Raw genomic sequence first — 25,583 nt, 5'->3', positions numbered from 1 at the left:
AGTCATTCTTCTACATTCTCTAATTGTGTTAACTTCTTGTAAATGAAATAATGCTGAAGTTTAACGATTCATCAATTTGCTGGGGACCCCCTGGAACCCCCTCAAGGACCCCTGGTGGTCCCCGGACCCCACGTTGAGAACCACTGGTCTACTGTGTATCATAAAGTATGTGTTGCACTCTACTGTGCCAATGTACGTATGCGAGGTCCTGCTGTCTTTGTACTATATTTTGTTTGTACTGTATCTTTGTTTCTGACTCATCTGCCCAACACTGATCATTAGACAAAGCGAAGCCTGCTGTGATGGGAGCATGACATTTCTTAGGAAAATGTCACATTAAATTGTGCGGTTAAGGAAACATGATTTTACAAGCTCTGAAACGTATCATGAGTGTTTGGAAAGTGTCCAGAAATTTCTAACATGTAATAATTTAGCTGCAACTTGTTTTGTCTTTTCAACACTCACACATCTGAAAAGGTTGATACTCCGCCGAGGGCTACATTACCGGTTTCTCTCCTATTATCCTCCTATAATAGTCCTGTAACTACGCTGATAGCAATGAAGTTGCTTGAAGAACATCCATATGTGCAGTACGTACCCACAATTACTGTGTACAGTGTACAGTACACAGTAGAGTTCCATCCAAGGTTATTATAGTTTTGCATTTTTTCATTAGTTTTTATTTTTATTTCGTTTTGACTTTTTGTTTCCAATTTCAGTTTAGTTTTGATTCGTTTTTAAAGCGGGTTTGCTGGTTTAGTTTAGTTTGTATTTTTTGAAAATGCTTAGTTTTAGTTTAGTTTTTATTCATTTCAGTGTTAGTTTTAGTCTTTTTTTTGTAATATGGGGTATTTGTCAGGGGCGAGATTCAAAAATTCAAAATACTAGGCTTATGTATGAAATAAACTGACAAAGACGAAAACTAAAGACATTTTCTCTATAATTTTAGTTTATTTTAGTTAGTTTTGTAAACACACAATACAGTTTCAGTTAGTTATCGTTTTTTGTAAAGCCTCGTTTTTATTTTGATTTCAGTTAACGAAAATGTTTTTTCACACCTAGTTTTCGTTATTTCGTTAGTTTTCTTTAACGATAATAACCTTGGTTCCATCGGTACGGGTTTTACCGATATCTGTGTAATGTAGCTGCCGATTTTGTGCCAATATTCAGTATCTTTAAATTTGACTATTTTCATGACAAAAAAAATCCCATCACTATTGGGTTAATTGAATCTGATACAGAGTAGCAAATTGTAGTAGTAATTGATATAAAATGGTATGGAATATTAGGGGAGAGCAGGGCATGTTGTCACACTTTTTACTCATTGGTGTATTTCTCAATAGTGCCTTGGTACTGAGATACTACATTTTTCTAGCTAGATTCTCTCCTTCTTCTCTAAAAAATGGAATTTTTAGGTTTTGAATAATTTACTGGAAGAAAAAGTTATTACTGATGAAATACCACTTGACAACTTGTGACAACTTACCAGGCACGTGCAGAGGGGGGGGTGTGGATGTCATTCAATGTCATTCATCCCCAGCCAGACATCATCTGACGAATAGCTCATGTGCAGTCGCACTCCGTTAAAATGCTTTTCTTTCAATTCAGTTTGTGTAAAGGGTTGAAATTCATGTTAAAATGAGGTTTTTCATTGCAAGATTATCCTAGCAGAGGAATATATGATGGTGTGTTGTCAACAATCAACATTCATGTAGGCCAGTGATTCTCAACCTTTTTCATATCAAGGACCCATAATTTAGTCCACATTAGAGCCGCGGACCCCCATTTGATGAGATGTTGTCTCTCAGACCCAAATCTGAGAATATTTTTTATTGTTAGATATGATTTTGCCCAGAATTCCATGACTATCTGTATTGTAGGTAGAGAGATAACAGTGAAATATGATCGAAACAGTCATTCTTCTACATTCTCTAATTGTGTTCACTTCTCGTAAACTGATGAATCGCAATTCATCAGTTTGCTGGGGACCCCCTGGAACCCCCTCGAGGACCCCTGGTGGTCCCCGGACCCCACGTTGAGAACTGCTGATGTAGGCTAATTCATGTCATTTCAGTGAGTCTACATGGACACGGTTGAACCCTGACAAAACACTGCCCTCTCTTCGGATGATCTCCACTGCCCTCTCTACGGATAATCAACACACACACACACACACACACACACACACACACATACAAAATCGACCTATTGCTCCCATATTTGGTCATGATTAGATTTCAGTGGTGTCTGTAGTGTGAAATGGCATAATAATTTGATTCAATTTTTTTACTGTGATTACTTCCCACCTCCAAGTACCAAAATCACCATAAATACTAAGAATTGCCACATCCTAGGATACCCCCCCCCCTCCCCCTTTAAACAGACATAACAACCTTAAACAATGGGCAATTGTAGAAACAGAGATAAGAACTGAAATCAGAACACAGAGATTCTTCCACAGACTGTTTGACACCGTAGATGCACGTCCCTGCATCTTACCCCATGTCAGGGCATGTTGTCATGCCTGACGGGGCATGTTGTCGCATAGACAAGTATGCTGTGTTTGTGCATACAGTTCCATGAAGTATATAATGATAACATGAACAACATACTTCATCTCAGAAATCGAGGTAAAATAACCCTTCCCTCACCCACCCTGGGATGCTTAGGCAAACATAAATTCTGATACAATTTCTAACAGTATGATATATTAATGCAGTGGTTCTCAACGTGGGGTCCGGGGACCACCAGGGGTCCTTGAGTGGGTTCCAGGGGGTCCCCAGCAAACTGATGAATTGTTAAACTTCCGCATTATTTCATTTACAAGAAGTTAACACAATTAGAGAATGTAGAAGAATGACTGTTTTGATCATAGTTTCTCTGTTATTTCTCTACCTATAATACAGATAGTCATGGGAATCTAGACAAAATCATATCTAACAATAAAAATATTCTCAGATTTAGGTCTGAGATACCAAATCTCATCAAATGGGGGTCCGGAGCCCTAATGTGGACTAAATTAGGGTCCTTGATATAAAAAAGGTTGAGAATCACTGTATTAATGTACATGTAATATATACACATTTCATTTGATGTTTTATTATGTAAAATGGCTTGTTAGTAATAGTAATCTGCCTCTGTGGCTGTATGTGAGGGTGAACCAGCAGTCAGGCCACTTGCTACACAAGCCAAAGGTTAGTGGGCACAAGTACCAAAATCATATTTATTCAGAAAAGAATTAATGTAAAGCTATTTCTAATAAAAATAAAAAAAAATATTTGGATAGTTATGACAACATGCCCCACCCAGGCTTTCCTGACAAAGCTCCCTTCCCTGAGCACAGAGCTTCACTAAACCATTCAAATGTATTATCAGGTTATAGCTGACCCTTGCTTTTATGTGTCACAATGTATAATTATTTTGATTCCTTTATAAGAAAAAAATGAGAAGAGAAACACTAAGATTTTCATGATTTACTTTCAGCTTTACAAACTGCTTTTATGTTAGAGTGTTTTGACTTAGACTGTAGTATTCAACGTAGGTAACCTCTTATTAAGCAAGTAAATATTTTTGTAATTGGACTTTTGGCTGTAAAATATTTCGTTTCAGAAATAAAGCCACTGAGACGACTGACCCACGTGACAACTTGCCCCGCTCTCCCCTAATTTAAAGCGCGTGCCATTGCAGGTTTTACAGTAAGTAAAAAAAGGAGAAACCTCAGATCATATTAGGAGGATTTTTATATATTTTTTCTGTTTTATGTGAAGCACAATGTATTTGCCTTGTGTATGAAATGTGCTATATAAATAAAGTTTGCCTTGTCTTGCCTTGCCTGTTGGAGATGGGTGACACTGCAACACGGTCTCGCGGCAGTTTGTGAAATAGTCACGAAAATGTAATCTATTGACTTCATTTTTTTTTCGTGAAATGAACACGACCTAAAAAACATGCCTCCACCGCGACCTGAATTACGTTCCTCCACCACGAATTTGAAAACGTAAGTTTTGGCAAATAAAACTAACTGTGTTACGGTTATGGTTAGGCAACTAAAACAACTTTGTTAAGGTTAGAGAAATGGTTTGGTCATGGTTAAATAAGAAAAACGTAAAAATTTAAATGCGGCTTACGGTTGAAATGTACTTTGAACACGCTAGGAATCGAACACTGGTCATCGGCATCGAAGGCAAACGTATACGCCCATCCTCCCCCCCCCCCCACCACAGTTTTATTTCAATGTCACACTACTTCCTGAGTCTCGACTGACAGGAAAAAAAACGTGTTGCGGGCACGAAAGATACTTCCAATTGAAATACATTAGTTTGAAAGTCGTGCTGAGTGTCACGAAAAACATTGAAAAATCGTGTCCATGTACACGAATCAATAGATTACATTTCGTGACTATTTCACGAACTGCCGTGAGACCGGGTTGGACATTTACTGGCCAGTACAGGCTTTATTGTAAAGTTATATCGGTCTGAACCTTGTAGGCTACGTAAAAGGTGAGTTTTTTTGTACGAGGTTGGATATCATGTGAAGAACATCCAGCAGTAGGTCTACAAACTTTTCTACAGCTTTAAGCAGTAAGTCACACCCTGCCCTCCAAAATCTTCACAGGCCTTCTTGCTTTTGTGTTTTTTGGCAGCAGGGCTCATTGAATATCCTATGAGGTGCCCCTCGATCTGCCTGGGGGAGAATACAGCCTACTTAAGGATCTTGGTGCTGGTTCAACTGCCATTTCTTATTCATGTTCCCTCTATTCACCACCTTTAACAGAGGTCATTTGTGCTGTTGTCAATCATTCATCATCATCTGGATCAGTACAAAAGGCAACAACTAAGAATTCCATTTACTATTTTTTTTTTTCCGACTTCCTCACTGTTTTTCAGGAAGTGTTTTGTATTTAGTTACAAATGAATCATGACATACCCCGTGCTAATCTGCCGTCTATGGGCTGCTATCAGTAGACGTTAGAATTAAAAGTTATAAATATAAGCTATAAGTCTGCAAAGCTTAGATCTGAAGGTTTGATCAGTTGAGTCCCTGAAGCTATGCATCACACAAGATTCACATCAGCCAAAAAATTGAATCAAAATGAATCATGGATTTTGTTCCAAACATTTTTTTTTTCCCCAAAATTTGAAATGGCAATTCATAGTTTGACATGACTAACCTTAACTTTTAAATAAGAGGCACAACTAACCCCACTGCAGGGATCAGTTCCCTTTGATGTGTGGTGTTTGATGTTAGCCTAGTTGAAATTACTAGGCCTATATGTCCAAGTGGTAAAGATGATGCATTCCTGAGCAAACAGTCTCTTAGCATATCCAGTCTTTCTTTTTATTATTATTATTTTTTGTGCTCCTTTTTTCATGGAACTGCCTTGTAATATTTCTTTGCTTATCGATTTATTCATTTGTTTATTTGGCTTCTTGTATCAGTTTATAGGCGGTACTATTCCATAGATACTCTATTCTGTAGGCCAGTGATTCTCAACCTTTTTCATATCAAGGACCCCTAATTTAGTCCACATTAGGGCCACGGACCCCCATTTGATGAGATTTTGTCTCTCTGACCCAAATCTGAGAATATTTTATTGTCAGATATGATTTTGTCCAGAATTCCATGACTATCTGTATTGTATTGAAACTATGATCAAAACAGATATTCTTCTACATTCTCTAATTGTGTTCACTTCTTGTAAATGAAGTAAAGCTGAAGTTTAACAATTCATGAATTTGCTGGTGACCCCCTGCAACCCCCTCAAGGACCCCTTGTGGTCCCCGGACCCCACGTTGAGAACCACTGCTGTAGGCTATACTGTCATAAAATATAGAACGTTCTCTTTTGTATAGTTCCTTGCGTTAAAAAAAAAAGCCCATAATTAAACACGTAAATAATATAAATCAACAATAAATGCATAAATAAGTGAAACTAAAACAAAAATAGGCTAATGAGTAGCCTAAACATGGCAAAATGGGGCACACTGAATCGCCTGGTGATGATCAGAGTTAAGAGATGGATACGGATCCCGGGAGTGGCCAAAAATTTTTCGTGCGCACGAGCTACAATTCGTTCCCTCGATTTCCTCTTTACGTGTGCACAAATTGCCAAAACGTGCCCTCGAAATAGTGACATCGTGCTCTAACCTCACGAGCTTTTAAAGAGTCAGTGCACATATTGGTGATTATGTTTAACTGTGGCCTGTCCTGGGTGTGTTGCAGCACCTGATTGTGTTTACATGGCCTGAAGGTTAAGTGGCTAAATATGTTGCAATATTTGGGGGATTTGCCTATTCAGTGTAAACAGACAATGGATATTAACATACCAAATCCTTACTAGGCCTATGTGCAATACCTAAAAGGTTCATTTTAAGTTGCATTTTCTCCTAAAACAGGCCTACACAGGTTAACGAAATGGAGGGAACGAATTTTATCTCGTGCGCATGTTACAGTATATCGTGGACTCGATATAACTTTTTTTTCTCTCCCAATGGCCACTCCCGGGCTCCGTAGTATGATGGAAGTAGCCTAAACGAATTGTAACTGAGCCAGCGGTACCTGCCTCCGTCAGACACAGAGTGAGCTATAATAACCTGGAAAAACTGGTGCTGTGAGTCACTGAACATGAGCTCAGCACTAAAGGATAGTGGTTTACGCCCATCTGTAAGATTTAAGTCCATATCTGACGCTGAACCTTGGCAAAGAGAGCTTTAGGCTTCTTGACTTGAAGGTTACACACTTATACACGCTGTACATTATTCAAATTTTCGACATTTTCCTTCACCCGAGTTAGGTAGGTGCACGAGATGCGGGGACGATATAAACCAAAGGACACACCAGGGACAAGTGATGAAACAACAGAAAGGGGAGCTGGGCTCTCACCTCTGCCAGGGGAACCTGCGACGGGCTCGGCCGGGCCGGACTCACCTGTTCCCGGGTTGACCGTCCTGGGACTGGACGGCAGTAGTAAGAAAGGTAAGACAGCCAAGCCTACCGGGCGACAATAACTAATAACCAGTCAACTAGCACGGTTAGCCTGCACCAACCCCGATAACGCTCCGTTCTCTGTTGTTTGAGAAGCATATGGCAAACTTTAACCAAAAATGGGCGATTTAATGGTACCTTGCTTATCGGCAGACGTACACACCTCGTAGAACATGACTTGCGACGTTTTATGAATTGTTAGGGTCCTCTGGCTAATTCGGCATGTTACATAATTAATTAAGCAGCACTTTAAGTAATATCTCAACTTTTAGAATTGTTTCACGCTGTTCGCTACCGCCCACCGCGGTGCAATTCGGTGGAAGACGAAACTGGCGGAGCAATCCTAACAGTTGATATGTAACTGAAATAGGTACTGTGTTGTAGCCTATTACATGCATGCTGAATTAAGGAGTGGATCCTATCGATTCTTGAAAGGTTTGAAGTCATGTTGTACGAAGTGTGTACCCCTGCCGATAAGCATGGCAGCGTCATATGCCAGATTTTTGCATGGAGTGTGGCTAACTTCATAGGAACGTACTGGGGCTAGGTTGGCATCCCGGCTGCCTTGTCGTGGCTCAAGTTCAGGTCGCCTACACATTTGAAGGTTATGAGGAAATGTGTCACCTAATTAGTGATGGGAATTCCGGCTCTTTTTAGTGAGCCAGATCATTTGGCTCAGCTCAGCAATAAGAGCCGGCTCTTTCGGCTCCCAAACGGCTCTTCATTTAGTACCACTTCTGGCTTTTATAATTTAGCCAAATTTAGCAATGTTTTAACCTATGATTGGTATATGTGCACATTTATCACTTAAATTATTCAATGTAATTATACTAAATCTTATAATTTCCAGAATACCATAATTTTACATTTACGACTGTCACTCATCTTGTTTTCTGCTGTTCTGTCTGTCATCACACGTGATTGGTCGCACGCACATACACATCAACACAACATTGAGTCAGTGCATGGAGTGCGCGTGGCCGAGCAGCGTGGCGAAAAGATCATCATATTATTCTGTCCTGTATTAATTTACAAAATAAAAGAAAGAAAAAAAGAAATCGGCTCTCAGACGGGAGCCGGCTCTCATCGTTCACTTAGAGGAGCCGGCTCATAGAGCCGACTAGTTCACGACCGACACATCACTACACCTAATCTCCGCACAACATTCGCAGAAATAATGCTATTATTAATTATTTCATATATGTGTGTGTGTGTGTGTGTGTGTGTGTGTGTGAGAGAGAGAGAGAGAGAGATAGTCTAACTGCCTAACTGATGAAAACCTTATTCGTTTTATCTTCTTTTTGTCTTTTTGGAATATAATTTAGCCATGGATGGATTACTGAACGGGCCAACCGGGCACAGGCCCAGGGGCCCAAGAGCTCAGGGGGGCCCCTAAGCCAGAGCCTGATACATGATGATGCCATCACTAACTTGCCCTGCAGTCAAAGGGCTTAGTCATTTATATCAACACCAGCCCGAAAATTCCCCCTTATAATAACCTAAACATTTGTTTTGAAGGTGTCACCATGACACTGTCAAAGTGAGCGTTCCCCTCAGTTTATCTATAGCGCTTTAGCAGTAAAGCTCTGCATTATTGTCCAAAGGCCTCGTAATGTAAAGTCATGGCTTATGAAGACCCTAAAATGTTGTTTTCCACTCCTGATCTGTCAGAACAGGGCCCACTGACTCATACCATGCAGCTGCTGGTAGGTTTGCACCTTGTAATTCCTTTGTAATTGTTTATTTAGTTTTCTCTCCCATAAGTACAATACCAAAGAAAGGTAATAGCCATAGCAATATTATATATGCAATGAGGGCATACAATAGTTTGTTATGTATATCTCACTTTTGTATTTAAAAAACTGTTTTGAATATGAATTTGAATGCAATCTTTAATAGCCTAGTATCCCTACATATGTTATCATCATCTTTCAAAAAAGATAAGCTTGTGTATGCTTCCACTTTCTTTTATGATTCTTTTAGCCTTCAGAGGTCTACCTGTTTTTGCTATTTAGTTTGCAACATGACTTGCATTTAGTTGTTAGAGGTGACGTCAACAGATTCCAAAATGATATTTATAGATAGGTGTTTTTCTAAAGTGGTGTTGGCCTTGAGTGTGTAAATTCTGAGCTGTAAATCCTGAGTTGAGATTCAGGTGATATTGTGCGACTTGTGCCGTTTACTTGTTGCAATAATTTCCTGTTGAGGTAGCGCACGGGGGTGGGGGTGGGGTTAATAACCATGTGATACCAAACTTTTCAGACACATGTACATCTGAGGTGGATTTTATTGGCGAAATCAGTAGGGAATCATAGCTTCCACCTGGATTCATTCAGTTTATTTCATATAGCCCGTATCCACAAACATCCTGAGTCCTCCCAGAGAGTTCTTATCTCAGCCTAAAATTCCTTAGCAAGGAGTCCCAGCTTAGGAGTGATTTAGGAAAGATCTCAGAGCGACTCTGAGCAAGTAATGGACAAGAACTTTTATCTTAGTGAGGAGGTGTGGTCGACCCTGTTGTTGTGATGCTCTCTTTGGACGCTGTCATTGGTTGATCAAGAAAAATCAACACGCCTCTTTTTGTCATCCAGAATGCACACAAGGAATCACACGTGGTTTGCTTATACTATCAAAAATAAAATAAAAAACTTTTTTTTGAAAACCATACGAACGGTACTTTCTAATACTTGTACGGTCCTCACAGGTTGACGCATTATGCCTTTATTTGGGCGAATGCAGTAATGTTATTATACTGTATTAATTTGATGGTAAGATTTGGTGAAAATGGCTCAAGACTTAGTAGTATTAGTAGAATTTATAGACTATATTGGCAAGCCTATATGAATAGGATTTTTGAACAAGAGTATATTGCCGATGATGCCGATGCCATAGCTGCTGTTCTGTTGGTGCACAGTGCGACCGGCCAGTGGGAATTAAACAGGTTGCTTCACAATATGAGTCTGTGAAGGAGCTGTGATTGTTTGTGTGATTATTCTACTATGTGGTTGCATTATCACTGCTGCACTGTTTGCCTGTTGCTAAATATCTTAACATTGTGATGACTTTATAACAATAGCATTAATGCGTCTTTTCTGCGTCTTTCAGCCATTTCCTCCTCTCCTTAAGAAACTCCTCAGCTCCTAAAAGTCCTCCTCTCTACTCTTAACAGTTTTCCACCTTAGGAGCTCTCTTAAGGGCTAAAATGCTTTGTGAATAGCTTTTATCTTTACTAGGATTCAGTCTTACTTTTAAGGGGAAATTCTGAGAAAACGTCATCACTCCCAGAGTTTTCTTAGAATTTCACCGCTAGGACCAACTCTTAGTGCTAGGAGGCTTTGTGGATACGGGGTTCACATTCTCCACTGTTTCCCCTTTAGGCCCAAAATGCGCCAATTATGATGGTGAGAAGAGATACCTGGGAGTCCGTGTCAAGATGCCAGTAAAGGACATGCTGAGAAACATTCGCCTAGCCCAGGGATGGGACCCTCAAGACTTTCAGGTAAGAAGTCAGCCTAGTATTAAGTCATCTTGTTTTTGCTCAGGTGGGCTTCTCTCTATCATTAGAGATATAAGTCATTATGGAACTTAAAAAAAATACATGATCAGTTAGGGAGTGATCACACCTTAAATTGTTGAATTTTTGTGTTTTGTTCCACTTTGGTTCACACTGCCTAATTACACGCAAAGCACAAAAGTTACATGACAAATTGCTTGTTTACTCAAGTTTTGGTAACCTGTCTTCCTGCAAAATTAGAGATTTTGCTTAGCGGGAGTCAAAACTTAGCTAAGCATAATGGCCTCTTTTCCGTAACTGGTAAGAACACATTACCAGGTAAGAACACATGAAGAAATAGCTGTCCGGACTACAGTTTGTCCTTGTTTCATCTTGTTATGTTGGGCTAAGCATGAGCAACTGCTGGCTATCAGATGTCAATATCTGTCTCCTTATGCCCATAAACCTTTGCATTTGGTGTTGCTTCCTTTAGATGAGTCAGATTATATTCTCACTCCTAATGAACCGCACCACAGTTTGCTTGGAAGAGGACTGAGAAACAGTTATTTGGTGCCACCCAAGCCTGAATGGCATTGTTCTCACCTGGCCAAACACACTGAAATAAAGCAGTAAATGCTCCAGAGTTTGCTCCAAGCATTCTTGCTGTTCCTTAAACAGTTGCTGTTTGTCTGTTAGGCAAAACAGTATAGACTTGATGCCTAACTGTTTGTCCGTTAGACATCAAATCTAAACTGTTGTGCCCTCAAGCAAAGCATCTAACTCTAGCAATTGCCCCCGGGGTGCTCGATGACAGAAGCGCACCCAGTCCGTTTAATTAATGATGTATATTTATGTGTTGTGTTTGTCTTTGATCTTCTTCAACTGATGCATCTGTTCTTGTCTTTTCACATCCCGCTGATCCCGTGATCGCAGGAGACCTGTGGCAAAAGATCCAAAGGTTAGTAAAAAAACCCAGACCCCGTCACAGTGTCGGGTATCGCTTCGGCCTCCAGCTAACGGAACCGAAATGCCTTTTGAAGCTACGAGTGTTTGCTCTCCCGACACTCCCTGTCTGAATTAAGCTCCAGGACATACCCCTGTTTACCAACCACAAATAGTGGAAGAAGCGCAGTATTTGTCAATGGGAGGAAGCCGAGCTAACGTAGTCACACATCCACCAAACTCCTTCGAGGGGCGAATACTGTATGCTTCCAGTGAAATTCACAAGTCTTTTTTCTTCCACAGGAGACAAGAAACGAGTGAATACTTGCGCAGAACGTCGAACTAGCAGGGTGAGTGTATAAGTATGGCGACCCCCCCCCCCCTATGGTTAATCCAGCTTCGTGCAATAGGCAGGTTTTGCAGAGTGTAGTAGTAAATCATGTGTTCAAGTTCGGAGGAAGAACGCATAAATCACCGCGCATACCTTTGGCTGTCTTTTGACTTTACAGAGAAGACGCCCCACGAAAAGCCTGGAGGAGCTGGCGATCATCGTGGAGGTGCTGGAGGAGGATCTCAAGACCGGCAACACCTACAGCTCCCCTCCCCAGGCGGCCTCCCCCTCCATGCCTCCCGCGTCTCCCGAGTACTCCCCCGAGCCGGCTGATAACGCGCGGGGATCAGGACCGCGTTTCTACAGCTGCTCCCTGAAGTACGGCCCGGAGAGGCAGATGCCCAGAACGGCGGACTACTACAGCCCTTCTGATGAATACAGCAACAGCGACTACCGCTGCCTCCATGCCGTATCGTCTCACCAAGGCGCGGGGTACAACAGCGACGAGTCTGACGAAATGATCCCCAGCCCTGAGTCCTGTATGACCTACTCACCAGGCACAGCAGAGTACCACCAGGCCCTGTCCCCTCCCGAGTCGGCGTACGGCAGCCTTCGGTCCCCCGGCTCTGACCCGCACCGAGACGGAAATCCGGGAAGCGATGGCGGAGGAGGGGAAGTCCAGGAGGAGTGGACGGCTCCCCAGACCCAGAGCTGGAACCTGAACAGCGCCGCGTTCTTCTGGACTCAGCTGCAAAGGGAGGAAAGCCATCTGAGGGACGTCTCTGATTCGGTACTGCTGGCCAAAGACGGACACGGCAGGACGTAAGTTTGGTTAAAATATGTCTCTGTGTGTGTGTGTGTGTGTGTGTGGTAGGGTTGGTAGTAATATATGTCACGGGTGGACCCTGTGTCACGTGGACCGGCATCAATTCCACGTGTCCTAGAAGATTTCAATGTCCCGGACAAAGGAGAAATTCCTGTCAAATATCATCTGTATTTATTGAGCTTAAAAACAATTGATAAGCAGGCTATATAAAGAATTACATCATCAAGGCGTGTAGATTTATAATGTTTTTTATTGAAAAGTAGGCTACTTTTGCTTATACATTATATTCCAAATAAAATAAGTCTGGTCAATAGACTCATGTGCATAACGCTATCTCTCTCAAACACACACAATGTTACCATGCAAAATAGAAAAATAGGATCATCTACTATGAAAATGTGCACTTTACTTTGTTCCTGACATGTATTTTGTTGCCAAATAGCCAGATGCTTTCACCATTACGCAATGTTAACCATCATCACATATTGCCAATTGCTAAATATGCAACCTCCAACCAAGAAAAACAACACAGTAAATATGTAAAGAGCACAGCCCAGCAAAAAGTCATGAAAATAAACTGCAAAGCCATCTTACCTTCACCCGACACACACACACATCGCCCTTGATTGGTTAATACATTACACTACATTCAAATCAATTTAGTAAATCCTCCCCAGTTGTGTCTCATGTCACTTAAATCAGCTCACGTAGTGCAGTATTTATTATTACTTTACTGAAAGAGACTCAAAGCTACTCAGAGCTACTCGTCTGGAGCAGGTCGGGAGATAGACTGGGAGTAGAACTCAACCTGTTGCTGTAACCGTAAAACAAGGAGCACAATGTTCCAATAATTGTGTTTAGAGGGATTTAAATGTTTCGGACTTCAACAGATTTTCCTGGTAAAAAAAAACAGTAATTACCGGATAGCAGAAAGCCAGCCCTGTGTTCAACATGGCTTTGGTCTCAGTGAGAATCAACTCAAATAATGGTGTTTGGAGATTTTTTAGGGTTTCACAGTTAAGGTGGGGTGTTTTGTTAAGGCAGCCCGCCCTGCTTATAAAGCACTGTGGCGGCAAACCCTGAGTGTCATGGACAAGGCTAGATTGTAAATTACCAAAAATAAGTTGGCAAGGGAGTGGTGTGTGTGTGTGTGTGTGTGTGGAAAATGGATGATGTCAATGGGAGTGTTGGGCAGGTGACAGGTGCTACATGTAGCATTTTAACATCATCATAAATCATTACCACATTCATGTTGAGACATTAGTATGTTATCCGTAAACAAATGATACCGTGACTGAGCAGACTGGCAGCCTCTGCCGGCAGTCTCTACCGGATTTGGTGGGAAATCTGCTGTATTGTTTTACGTCACAAAGGGAGACTGCTTTATGGTACAAAACAGGAAGAGGGCGCTGTTCTTCCGGAGCTAAAACGAAAAGAAGTTCAAGCGTTTCCGAGTTTCTGGCAACGGCAGATGGTGGAAGGAGTGAAAGGCTGATAGGGGAAAAGTCACAATCAATTTTCAGCTCTTATCCTTTTTCTTGCTCTTCAAAACAGACTCAGAGCAATGCCAGGGAGGGGGATTATGGGAAATGTGGTCTTACAATACCATTGGCGTGAGATGTAGGCTAGCAATCGTCTCAACCATGGTCTCAGTTGTTTACAGTAGTTATGCCAAAATATCACAGCTTTTTTGATAATGATATATTGCTGTTTAAAATTGCTATATGTAGCACCTTGAACACTGATTGTTGTCAGAGCTTGCAGTATCCCATTACGTCATGATTACACCCACTATTCATATCTTCAGGACAGTGATCCATACAATAGCACGGTCACTCACATGCAATGGAGCTGATATCATAACCTGTTGTACAGGAATCCAATACACAAAAGGAAGTGACAGTACAAAGCAGGACATGATGTAATGGTCTCTCCAGTGGAATTTTTTGATAGAGTGTTTTGTTTTCACTTTTGCTGAAGTTCATCAAAGAGTTTTTGTAATTCTTATGTTTCGGGTCTAGATGGTTATCACAGGGCATCTCAAAGAGCACAATAAGACTGGAGGGTGGTGGTATGGAGGGATATTCATCTACTGCAGCATTGCCATATAGTGCCATATAGAGGTTGATATATATCTCAGTCAACAGATATGTCATTGTTTACATTATGATAAAAAGCACTTTCTATAGGGTAGTACAGCTCCAGGCATTTGAGATCGTCTGCTTCTTCTTTGTATTAGCAGATATACTCATAGTCAAGTTCCATATGAATATGTTTTCTTCTCTTCCCTCCAGAGTCCTCCACAGAGTGGTGTGTCTGGGGAAGAGGGCGCTGGGCTACGCCATCGCCAAAAGGATGGCAGCACTCAACAGCCTGGACCTCAAAGACTCCGAGGGAATGGTACAAAACAATTTATGAGCTTTTCCTGTATCGTTTCTATATAAATCTGTCCTTCGAGGATTTCACATTTTTTGGTGATGATTGTAACCAAAAATGCTTACATTTACGGCAACCTTTCTAAAAAACATTGTGATGAAATTAACAGTAAAATTGTGGGAAGTCAAACAAAAAATTGACAAAGAATGCCAAGAATTGATTTTTATAACTACCCCCCATTAAGAGTCATATATGATCACTTCCTGTGATAGCATATTGCATATTACAGAATCTATTGGAAATAGTTTAATGCTCATCCTTTTTTTTCATTTATTTATGAACAGAAAAAAGATAACATAAATAACATAACATAAAAATAATTTTGTAAACAAGAATTTGTTCTTAATTTGATAAAGATTGGATAAACAGCTCATTTTAGCACACATTTATTGCTATTCAAGACCTTAGGCTTTGAGGATACTTTATGAATGAATGGCCAAATGATTGTAGTGTAAACACATTTCATATGTAAAAAAAATTCTAGTCATTTTGCAAAATTGCAAGTTCTCACAGATACTGGTTGAATTTGGATTAATTATTGCAACTGGAAAATCATAAATCCCTGGAGGGAATGAATAACACTTTGCAGTATAAGCATTGCAGTACCAAGACATCTCAGCTTTCATCTTGGTGTTTTATTTACACTGGTTTTCAACGGTGGTGCAGGCTATTCAATATCTAAATGCATGCTGGGTACTGCTACTGCTGCCACACTGACAGATACTACAGAATGACAGTATCATAGTTGAACAGACACTTTCAACACATTTTGCAAGCAAGTTAGCATGATGCCTCCTCAATGGACAAGTGGTAGTTGACTGTTAACGGCCTTCTGTTCCCAGACTGCCCTTCACCTGGCCGCCAAGCAGAACCAGCACCTAATGGTGGCAGACCTGATCCATCTAGGCGCCAGCGTCAATGAGAGGGACGGGTCAGGGAAGACCTGCCTCCACCTCAGCGCTGAGAACGGCTACATCCGGGTTCTGGAGGTAAGCGCTTTGGATTTCCTTTCTACTGCTTTTTTAATGTGCGGGTGGGGGAGGGGCGATGATGCAAAGCCACATTCACGTCATATCAGAAGAAGAGAAAGAATGGGATGACATGGAAAGGAACATCTTGACACATTGGAAGCATTCATGTATAACTCATTGGAACACCCGCATCCAAAGGGTTAGAGCAGATATTGCGAGTTGATTGTATTAATGTGAATGTTACTGATAATTAGGGTTGCAAAATTCCGGGAATTTTCAAAGTTGGAAACTTTCCATGGGAATTAACGGGAATTTATGGGAATTAACGGGAATTTATGGGAATAAACGGGAATAAACCAGGAATTTACCAAATTGAAGGTATGCTCTTAATAGGGAACTTAAATATAGTTGGGGAAAATATATTTTAGCATAATCCTGACTAAAACAACCAGATATCATGCAAGTACAGTTGAATATCTATGCTATTCCTCAATCACATGCACACATAGCACACTGCTTACTGCAGGGCTATTGAGACCACGCCCCCTACATGCACTGTGCATTCCTGTGCATTTTTGTTAATTTTTGAATGGGTTGGGTCAGGGGGATGATTAATATTTAACTCAACATTCATGTTTTTGTTCTTCAATGAAAATGATTGTTCAATAAAATATTTAAGGTAACACTTTATAATAATCATCATTAATAAATGGTAAATTGATAGTTAATTAAACTTTAGTTAATAGTTATTTTACTGTTAACAAACAATGAAATGATCATTAATAACGTTTACTAATTATTAGTAATGCTATAATTTATGTTATTTTATTATTAGTTTGTGTAATATAAAATCATTTGTTTATAAATTATATATTGTATCATAGCTTTTTACCCTTTTTACCGTCTCTTATCAGCTATGATACAATATATCATTAATTAATTGTATTATTTTGGATGGATGTTTGCTTATAACAAAACAAATATTTATGCTTGGATATGATACCTTTCCATTAAATTACCCTCAATTCCCAGTTAATTCCCAGTTAATTCCCATAAATTCCCATTAATTCCCATAAATTCCCATTAATTCCCATAAATTCCCATAATTCCCATGGAAAGTTTCCAATTTGGAATATTTCCAAAATTCCCCAGCTTAACTTCCCATGGAAATTTACCGGAAACTTTCCGGAAATTTACCGGAAATTTTCCACCCCTTTGCAACCCTACTGATAATGTTGACGTTTTTATTGCTATAATCTTGCACTGCCACTGTTTGCCATCTGTGTTGACACATTTCTGCAATTCATTCACCAAGTGGGAGTCCTACTTGTAATTATGAAGAGGCTGGCATGAACGTTTTTCGCAGTCGGTAGCTTGTATTTCTGGTAAATCCAGTGTGAGGTGAACGCAGCATCAGCACTGCATTCTGGGATTTTCAAAATTACCGAAAATTTGCTCATTCGCTCCTGTTTCATATACAATATCTTAGACACCACTGCTCGGATTTTGATGAATGCATCTAATCGCTGTGTTCCAGGATTTTCGAAATGACACTGATTGGCCAAAGGGGGGGCGTTACAATTAAAGATTAAAAGTGACATATTTGACAAGGTGATATATTTGTTAATGATTGGCCCAGAGCTGGACTGCATCATTCGTGCAGGGCGACGTGTTTTACTGTTGCCTTGTTTTTTCTCATATGAAAAAATCTCTTTGCATACCTCATGCTTCTCTAGCCTCTGTCACATCTGAACATATGTCGTTTTAATGTGTCATTAATTTAATGCAGACTGTTGATTTGTTAAGAATAAATGGGTAACACTTTACAATAAGGGTCACAAAGTTAAGGGTTAGTTAATTCTTAATAAGGGTAAATGAATGCTTAATAAGCATTAACTAAGCCTTAATTAACAGTTAACTAATGTGTAATTTACTAATGGTGTTCATGTTAACTAAGGTATTCATTTATACATTATTTAATAGTTTATAAAGATGACTATTAAATAATGTATAAATTAATACCTTAGTTAACATGAACACCATTAGTAAATGATTACCAGACACATTAGTTAACTGTTAATTAAGGGTTAGTTAATGCTTTTTAAGTATTAACTAACCCTTAACTTAGTGACCCTTATTGTAAAGTGTTACCAATAAATGCAACAGCACTGGAGATGGCACTTGCATACTTCTGTTCTTCGGTTCTGCATTTTCACATCAGCCACAAGTCTGGCAAGTACATCAAAGCACAAGTGTAGTATTTGCAGTGCAGTGATCTAGGTAATATCCAGACTAAATGTTTTTAATGAGTTTGGTTCCTCTCAAGATTAACTTAATGATCCTAACTGGCAACCCAAATCCTAAGTAAACCTAATTATCCTAACTGGCAATTCAGGTATATTTATATAAGTATTAAAATGGCTTACTCTTCAGTGGACTCAGTAAACAACTCCGACAAAAAACTGACTCGGCCGGTTTTGTGAGGCACACCAGCTCCTCAGATCTTGTGCTTTCGTGTCATCCTGTAATTATGCAGTGCACTTTGAGTGTTTAAAATATTTCACCTGTCTTGTGTTCAACAGTGAACTTGGTTTGCGATTCATCCTGTATGACACTTGGCTGATTTTGGGACGCCATATGCTTCATAGCACACATAACATAACAAACCACATTGTCTACATGTCAGTGCGTATTTTATGGTTTATGTCATATCTGCGTGCAGAACAGGAGCAAGTATTTCAGGTATACTAAGGTGAAGCTCAATGCTAACTTTCTGAACCAGTCATTATGGTTTAAAGTAAATGTTTTCTCAGTACAGCCACAATACAACTCAAACAGTGGCATTTGACAAGACTCAGGTGATAAAAATATATTCTTATGAAATGAATTCTTATGCAACTCATTGCCTGTGCCAAAGCCTGTGCAATGTACAGTCAGGAATTTGCCGCTCAACAATCAATTGGTCTATTGCACCTTTTGAATTCAGTATAATTGTAGGTATTTTTGTTCATACATGTCTGTGAACTTACATATGGTATATATATATATATATGTTTTGTTTTAGGTTCTGAAACATATGATGAAAGACGGTGTGTACGTTGATGTTGAAGCCACTGATAAGTATGGTATGTACTGTAACCCATCTATTTCTTCACCTCAAAAGATACTGGAACCTCAAGAATAATAGATCTTTGTAAAGAAAGCTTATGCCGACTAGTGTCTCATTCATGAGCATGGGTCTGATAGAGGTTTTTGTTTAGCTCGTTCTCTACTGAGACTGGGAACAAGAGATGGCATGATTATCTGCAGGCTAGCTCGACTCTTGTCAATGAAGTTGTTGATTTTGGGCTTGGAGTACATGAGGCCTTCCTCTTCCTCTGTTGGTTCTTTGTTCCTTTGTTGGTATGAGGACCACACAGGGATAGAAACATGAGGAAAAGCCTCCAAAGTGATGATATTTTACTGGTCTTTTACAGGGGCTAGTTTAGAGTTGGGGCTTGGGTTTAGGGTTAAAGTAATAATCCATTACATTTTCATAGACATAAATGTCTGTTTTGCTATTCCCTATCACTGATTGATGTAACATAATAATGATTCAACCTGTATTCAGTTCATGAAAGCTTTTCCATTTGCTCTTCTTAACACTCGGTGTCTGCTAGGTCTTTCCTGGGAAAAATCCACTGGTGAAGTGTTAAGGTTACGCATACAGTGGTGATAGTTAGGGTTAGGAGTTAGGGAATGAAATTAGTCAATGGACGCTCCTCATTAATTTAGTAATACATGTGTGTGTGTGTGTGTCCAGGGATGAGTGTCCTCCAGTGTGCGTCGGTGGCTCTGAACGCCACGGTACGCGAGTGGGAAAGGAGCGCTTCCCCCGGTGAAACCAGACTCCACACCCTCCGCAAAGAGCAGATGATGGAGACCCTGGAGTGCCTGCTGCAGATGGGCAGCTACCTTCACACCACGGTCAGTAGCTCCATGTGAGCCTGCGCAAAGATCCAGGCCTCAGCATCAGAAATATATGATCTGAAATCAGTGGTAGCTCTTTCTCAACCATGCCTTTAGGTGAAAATCTCATTCCACCCGTGTTGGGTGGTAACGCATTACAGTAATATTCTTACTTTGCCCAGTAACGAACAGTGCAACAAATTACTGTTTTCATTTCACTAATGACATTAGTTACCGATCCAGAAAAATGAGTTGTTACTTTTGTTATCACTCCTCTAAATATCAGATTCAAGTTGAATTATCCAAAGCTATGTCCAAAATTGACTATGTCCCAACTATGTCCAAAACTGAGAGCAGAATAGGTAGTACCACAATCAATGCACTCGAAAATTTACTTTCAGTGCAAAACGTGTCCTGCCAATACACTGTATACTATGGAGGACCACAAGTGTCACGGAAATAGTAATAAAGCATTTCATTAATTAATAACTAATTGTACAATAAAAATAGGCATTAATACATTTGTTTACAAATTAATTTATTAATCTATGAATAAATAGACTAAATTACAAAGTAATTCATTATTTGATATTTTAACGGGCAATAAAAAGAGGAATTATAAAAAGAAAAAAAAGAACTGGATTCACAAATTGAATTAAGAATACAGATTTTAATCACGCATTTAAAAGGGCAATTTTCTTTCCCATTTGCATTTCCATTTCCCCGCTGCTTTTCCTTTTCCTATTAGCTATTCGATTTGCTCAGTCATTTAGCTTCTCCTCTTAGCCTCTCCATTTAGCCTTTCCGTGACACTTTGGACCTTTTTTCGGCGCCTAAACAGTGTTGGAAAAGACAGCTAGGGTATGAGGCGGGTGCGACTCTCTAACCAATCACAGAGCTTGATACATCCCGTAGCTAATTTGCATTGTTTTACCTCGTTTTACCAGCGCAAGGCCCAAAGTGTCACGGATGTAATGAAATGCTGTAATGAAGTGAAATGCTTTATTACTATTTCCGTGACACTTGTGGTCCTCCATAGGATACAGGCAGAAAATACCAAGAATGAAAAAGAAAAACCAAATAAAATCAACAAATCAAAATGAAAACGAACTAAAATTGGAGAACCCATCGTCAAAACGAACTAAAACTAAACTGTAATGGAAGTGAAAGTAAAATATACACTCAAGGAAATCATAAGACATTGCTAAGCTTGCTAACACGAGCCACATTTTTCACTATGGCCTCCGTCATTGTCATAACTTGGCATTGACTGACAGGGAGGATGAGAAACACATTCATCCTCCACATTAGTACGTGGTAACGCTGATTGAAATTTAATGAACTCGGTGAATCAGACATAATGTGCAGATCTGATCCACCAAAGCGCATTTGTGGTGTCGGTGTGACAGAAGCAAACCTGGAGGCAGAAGCTGAACTATGTCTCAACATTTTAATGACTGTCTTTCAGAGTCGTGGTTATGGGGAGAATGCTTTTGAAGTCGCCTACAAAAAGGAATCTGACCAGTTTATGCAAGGAGTGGTTTCCAAATCCAGCATAAAGAAGGTAAGAAGTGTTTTTTTATGCAACCATGTTTTTGAGCTGGCTGGTGTCCTATTTTTAACTGCACTGTCTGTGACAACGCGTGCATATAATACGCGTGCTCTGTATTTTTCAATGCAAGCTTCTGTACTTCATTATAACTTTGACAGTTGTCACTAGGCAACTTTTTTGCAATAATGACTTTTATTCCTCTATAAACATTCACGTAGGCATGTAGATGTTTAGTGCTTATCCGGAGATGCTTTTGATTCTGACTTCTGATCGTTAATTCATGTCTCCCTCTCTTTCTCAGGGGAGCTATGTTACGTAGAGCTGGTCGATCCTTTGGCACATCTGTTTCTCCTGAAACTATGTGTTCATCTGCCCGGCAAGGCATACTGGAGACCTGACAGTAATGTTTCTGAGTTGGTTCAGGCTTGAACTTGCCTTGGAGTAAACCTGTGTGGTTGGAAAGCCCTCACCCTAATTAGTGGGGCTCTTTCGCTCCGAGCGTGAATTCAAGCTTGTTATGTAAAGCATCTGATGTTTTGTGCGAGGTGAAAATGCCTGACTTGCCATCAGGTGTTTCTATGGCCTGCATAATACTTTTAGGTGCCCATTAGCTGGTTTCTGTGAAACTTCCATTGTTTGTTACATTGAAGTAACAAGTTGCCGCAGTTAGAAAGTCTTTGGAAATCCAGTTGTAAAATCCTATAGGAATGGTCTCCAAAAGCTAATAGGAGAATTTGTAATGTGATGGTGGTGGACAGCAATGAAAAGGCTGACAACATTAGATTTAATATAGGAATAGCTTCATATAATATATGAATAATATATAGAGCCCAGTTGGAAACTGTTAGCTTTTGGAGCCAGTTTAGGGTGCTATTGGACATGTCAAATAGAGTAGTTAGAAATCTATCAAATTTAGATAGAAGTTGGTTTTGAAGCAATTAGAAAACACGGTGGGGCCTCATTTCAAATGCAATCAGATTGTCCAATAGCATCCTTAAAGACTGTCCCCAAAAAACAGTAGTTTCCAGTTGGGGTCTATCTGTTTTTGTGTTTTTGGAGCCAGTGAGTGAGCATTCCTACTGGATTCCTTTGTGACTTTTGGACTAGAGGTCATTACAAGTTATAAGTACTGTGTGGTGAGAGGGGATGGGTGCTGTGTCATTTTTTTTCATATTTTATAGCTGCCTGGCCTTACATTCTTTTGTGACTCGGGCCCTTTGAAAATGAGAGCCGTTGTTTTTAGCGTACCAAGTTTTTTATACCGTTTATCACATTGTTATTCTTCATCATCTGTTTTCACACTCATAAGGAGTTGTTCTGCATTACCACTTGGTATAGATTTGGCCAGAGGTAGTTTTTGACTTTAAAATGGTCTGGTTTTGACTTAACATTAGACTTGAAACTAGGGATTCAGGATACTGTTTGCTACTTTAGTGCACGTGCAAGATTTAAAAGACTTGCAGTTGAATATTATTATTCTATGCCATATGCAATGTAACTTGAAATGTATACTGCTGGTTTTTGTTTATTCTCTGAATAGTTCTATTTTCAATCTGTCCACACTCTTTTCTTGACATGTCTTCTACAGTCTGTTTTCAAGTCCATAAACCCTGTGTGTCTCTATTGTACAAGTAATTGATCTGTTCATATAGGTTGTATTAACCTACATATAGCACTACTTCTGTCGGATTAAAACCAACCAAACAAAAACGATAAAAAAAATAGAAAAAAAAACTTTTGTATTTGAGAAAACAACAGCCATACTTTTTATCAGATGACAAATGAAAGCAAATAAGCACAATGTACCATCTCAGCCATTAGCATTTTGTTTAGCTTGTGTTTTTACAATGATCTGACGATGTTGACAAAAATGCAGGACGTTAATTACAATGAGCAGAACTGTGGGGTAAATATTTCAAATTCACTGTATTGACTTTTTGCCATAATGCCCTACCTCTCTTTCACCTAATATATAACTTAACAGGTTTTGGAAAACCTTTTGAAAGTGTGATCACTTTAAGTGAAAAGTGGTTTGACAGGTACAGACCATATGCAGTGTAAATAACTTTTATAATCCTATTTTTTCAATTTTCTACAAAAGGAAGACATGTTTTGTCCCAGTTCTCAAGAAGCACTTATTTTCTGTTTGCTTTGCCAACACTGCACTTGTGTCACTTTCTCTATTACTTCCATAATAACGGTATTATTTACTGGGTTATTGGCTGTTTTGATCTTGCAAATAACAAATGTTTAAGAGCTCCTCTGTTCTCATGTACTGTATATTACCTTCTCTTTGTGAATTTGTAATGTGATGGTGGTGGACAGCAATGAAAAGGCTGAAAACATTAGATTTAATATAGGAATAGCTTCATATAATATATGAATAATATATGAATAATATATATGGGGACATGTTTTGTTTGTTTTTAATTGTGGGGTGTTAAAGCAAAATGTGAGTTCTTAAGTAGGCTACTATAGCTAGGCTAAGTTGAAAGTTACCTTCTACTTCTAGATTGGGCTGCAAGGCCATGTTGAATTGCTACTGTAGGTCAATGTTAAGGAAAAAAAAGCTTAATTCTTTACTAATAACATTAAAGTTAAATAAAATGAGTCACTAGTAACTACAAAAATAAGTACTAGTGTTTATTAAATTGTTAGTTTGTTAAGTAAATGTAGAAAAGTGACTAGTGACTCACTAGTATCTAATATAGCCTTTAGCAACTAGTAAGATTACAATAGCCACTGGTTAGGGTTTGGGTTTGGTTCAGTTTTGGGAGCAGCTGGCAGAATAGTGACTAGTGACTAAAAAATGAGTACTAGTGCTTAATTTTTAGTGACTAGTACATTTTAGGGAGTGAAAGACAAAAGGCATTTCTATGATTAGCAAAACTGTTGTTCTTTGGCTCCGCCCATTGAGATTTAACACAACCAGTGAAATTATCTCTGCCTCCAGAGCAGCTCTGCCTCTGAGAAATGTTTGACTACAACTCCAATTACCTATCAAATTAGAACCAGTAACTCAAAAATTTTTAGTGACTAGTGCATTTAAGGGAATACATTAAACGGCATTACTATCAAAACTGTGCTTTGGCTCCACCCATGAAGGTTTAACTCAACCAGTGAGATTACCTCTGCCTCAATAAATGTCTTTATACCTAAAACTCCAATCTGTAAGACCCATACTTGTTACTGTGTCACTTAGCTGTTTTTAAATTAGCAGTGCCACACCCTTATATGAAAGAGAGCATGAATATAACACTCTCATTCATTCCTTCTCTTTGCACATTATTGCACAGAAGCTTATTCCACCCATGAGTTTGGCTTGTAAAACAGACAAGAACTGTGACAAGTATTTTTGCCTCCCTTTTCACAGCAGCTCATTGCAATGTAATAAAATTTGTCCAGCTGTTCTCTTAATATTTTATAAATGTTTTGTAAAACATGTATTGTTTGTAATGCATACAAGGGATAGTATTGTCTGTCAATATCACATTTGATCAGCATATTTCTGTAACAATATCTGTGGGATAAGTATAAATAATAAACTCCTATTTCTCAGTAAACATTCTTAACATTGTTGTTTTCAATAACTTGCACATCCTGAAACCATTCAAGCTTATTGATGATTCAATAAAAAGCACTTCTCCTCAACACCTACTTGATTCTCTAAACATCCAATGCAATACTGGAATATGTTACAGTGGTTGGTTAGGATTCCTATGTGCATACAGATCCTTCAACTAAAATATTCAGATATGATTACATCCTTCAGAGATAGATAGATGCAGATACAAGCCCATGTATTTATATTGATAAAAAAAAATATCATACAAATTTAACTTGATTGTCTCATCTGAACTCAAAGTACAGGTCAGTTTTTCTGAACTGTACTAATGTGCTTTGTATTATGATATTTAATGTGGTTTGTATTTTTGTATTTTAATGTATTGATGACTCTTGCCCAGAGACTACAGATGCAAATTAGCCTCTACTATATACTGTATAGTATATACTATACATATATGTTGTATTGTGCGCTGTCTCTTTCAAATAAATAAAATAAATGTTAGCATGGAATCTAGTTTCACTCAACAGTGAATC

General features: G+C 39.2%; 1 protein-coding gene across 1 annotated transcript; it reads left to right on the top strand.

Annotated features, from left to right (window-relative positions):
• The first annotated feature begins 6,656 nt into the window (after positions 1–6,656).
• On the top strand, positions 6,657–25,025 carry LOC139661882 (NF-kappa-B inhibitor zeta). The gene is made up of 11 exons (XM_071540490.1): positions 6,657–6,974; positions 10,361–10,482; positions 11,410–11,434; positions 11,722–11,768; positions 11,928–12,571; positions 14,870–14,975; positions 15,854–16,000; positions 19,047–19,107; positions 19,785–19,948; positions 21,399–21,494; positions 21,784–25,025. The coding sequence occupies exons 1-11, from the start codon at positions 6,806–6,808 to the stop codon at positions 21,799–21,801; spliced, it is 1,599 nt and encodes a 532-aa protein (XP_071396591.1). The 5' UTR covers positions 6,657–6,805; the 3' UTR covers positions 21,802–25,025.
• The last annotated feature ends 558 nt before the right edge of the window (positions 25,026–25,583 follow it).

The sequence above is a fragment of the Centroberyx affinis genome, unplaced genomic scaffold (assembly GCF_046629955.1).
Source record: "Centroberyx affinis isolate AG114_WGS23_722 - 3 ecotype Tasmania unplaced genomic scaffold, CSIRO-AGI_Caff_v1 ptg000019l_1, whole genome shotgun sequence".
Lineage (NCBI taxonomy): Eukaryota > Metazoa > Chordata > Actinopteri > Beryciformes > Berycidae > Centroberyx > Centroberyx affinis.
The sequence above is the reverse complement of the archived record's forward strand: the minus strand, read 5'-3'. Positions and strand labels throughout refer to the sequence as shown.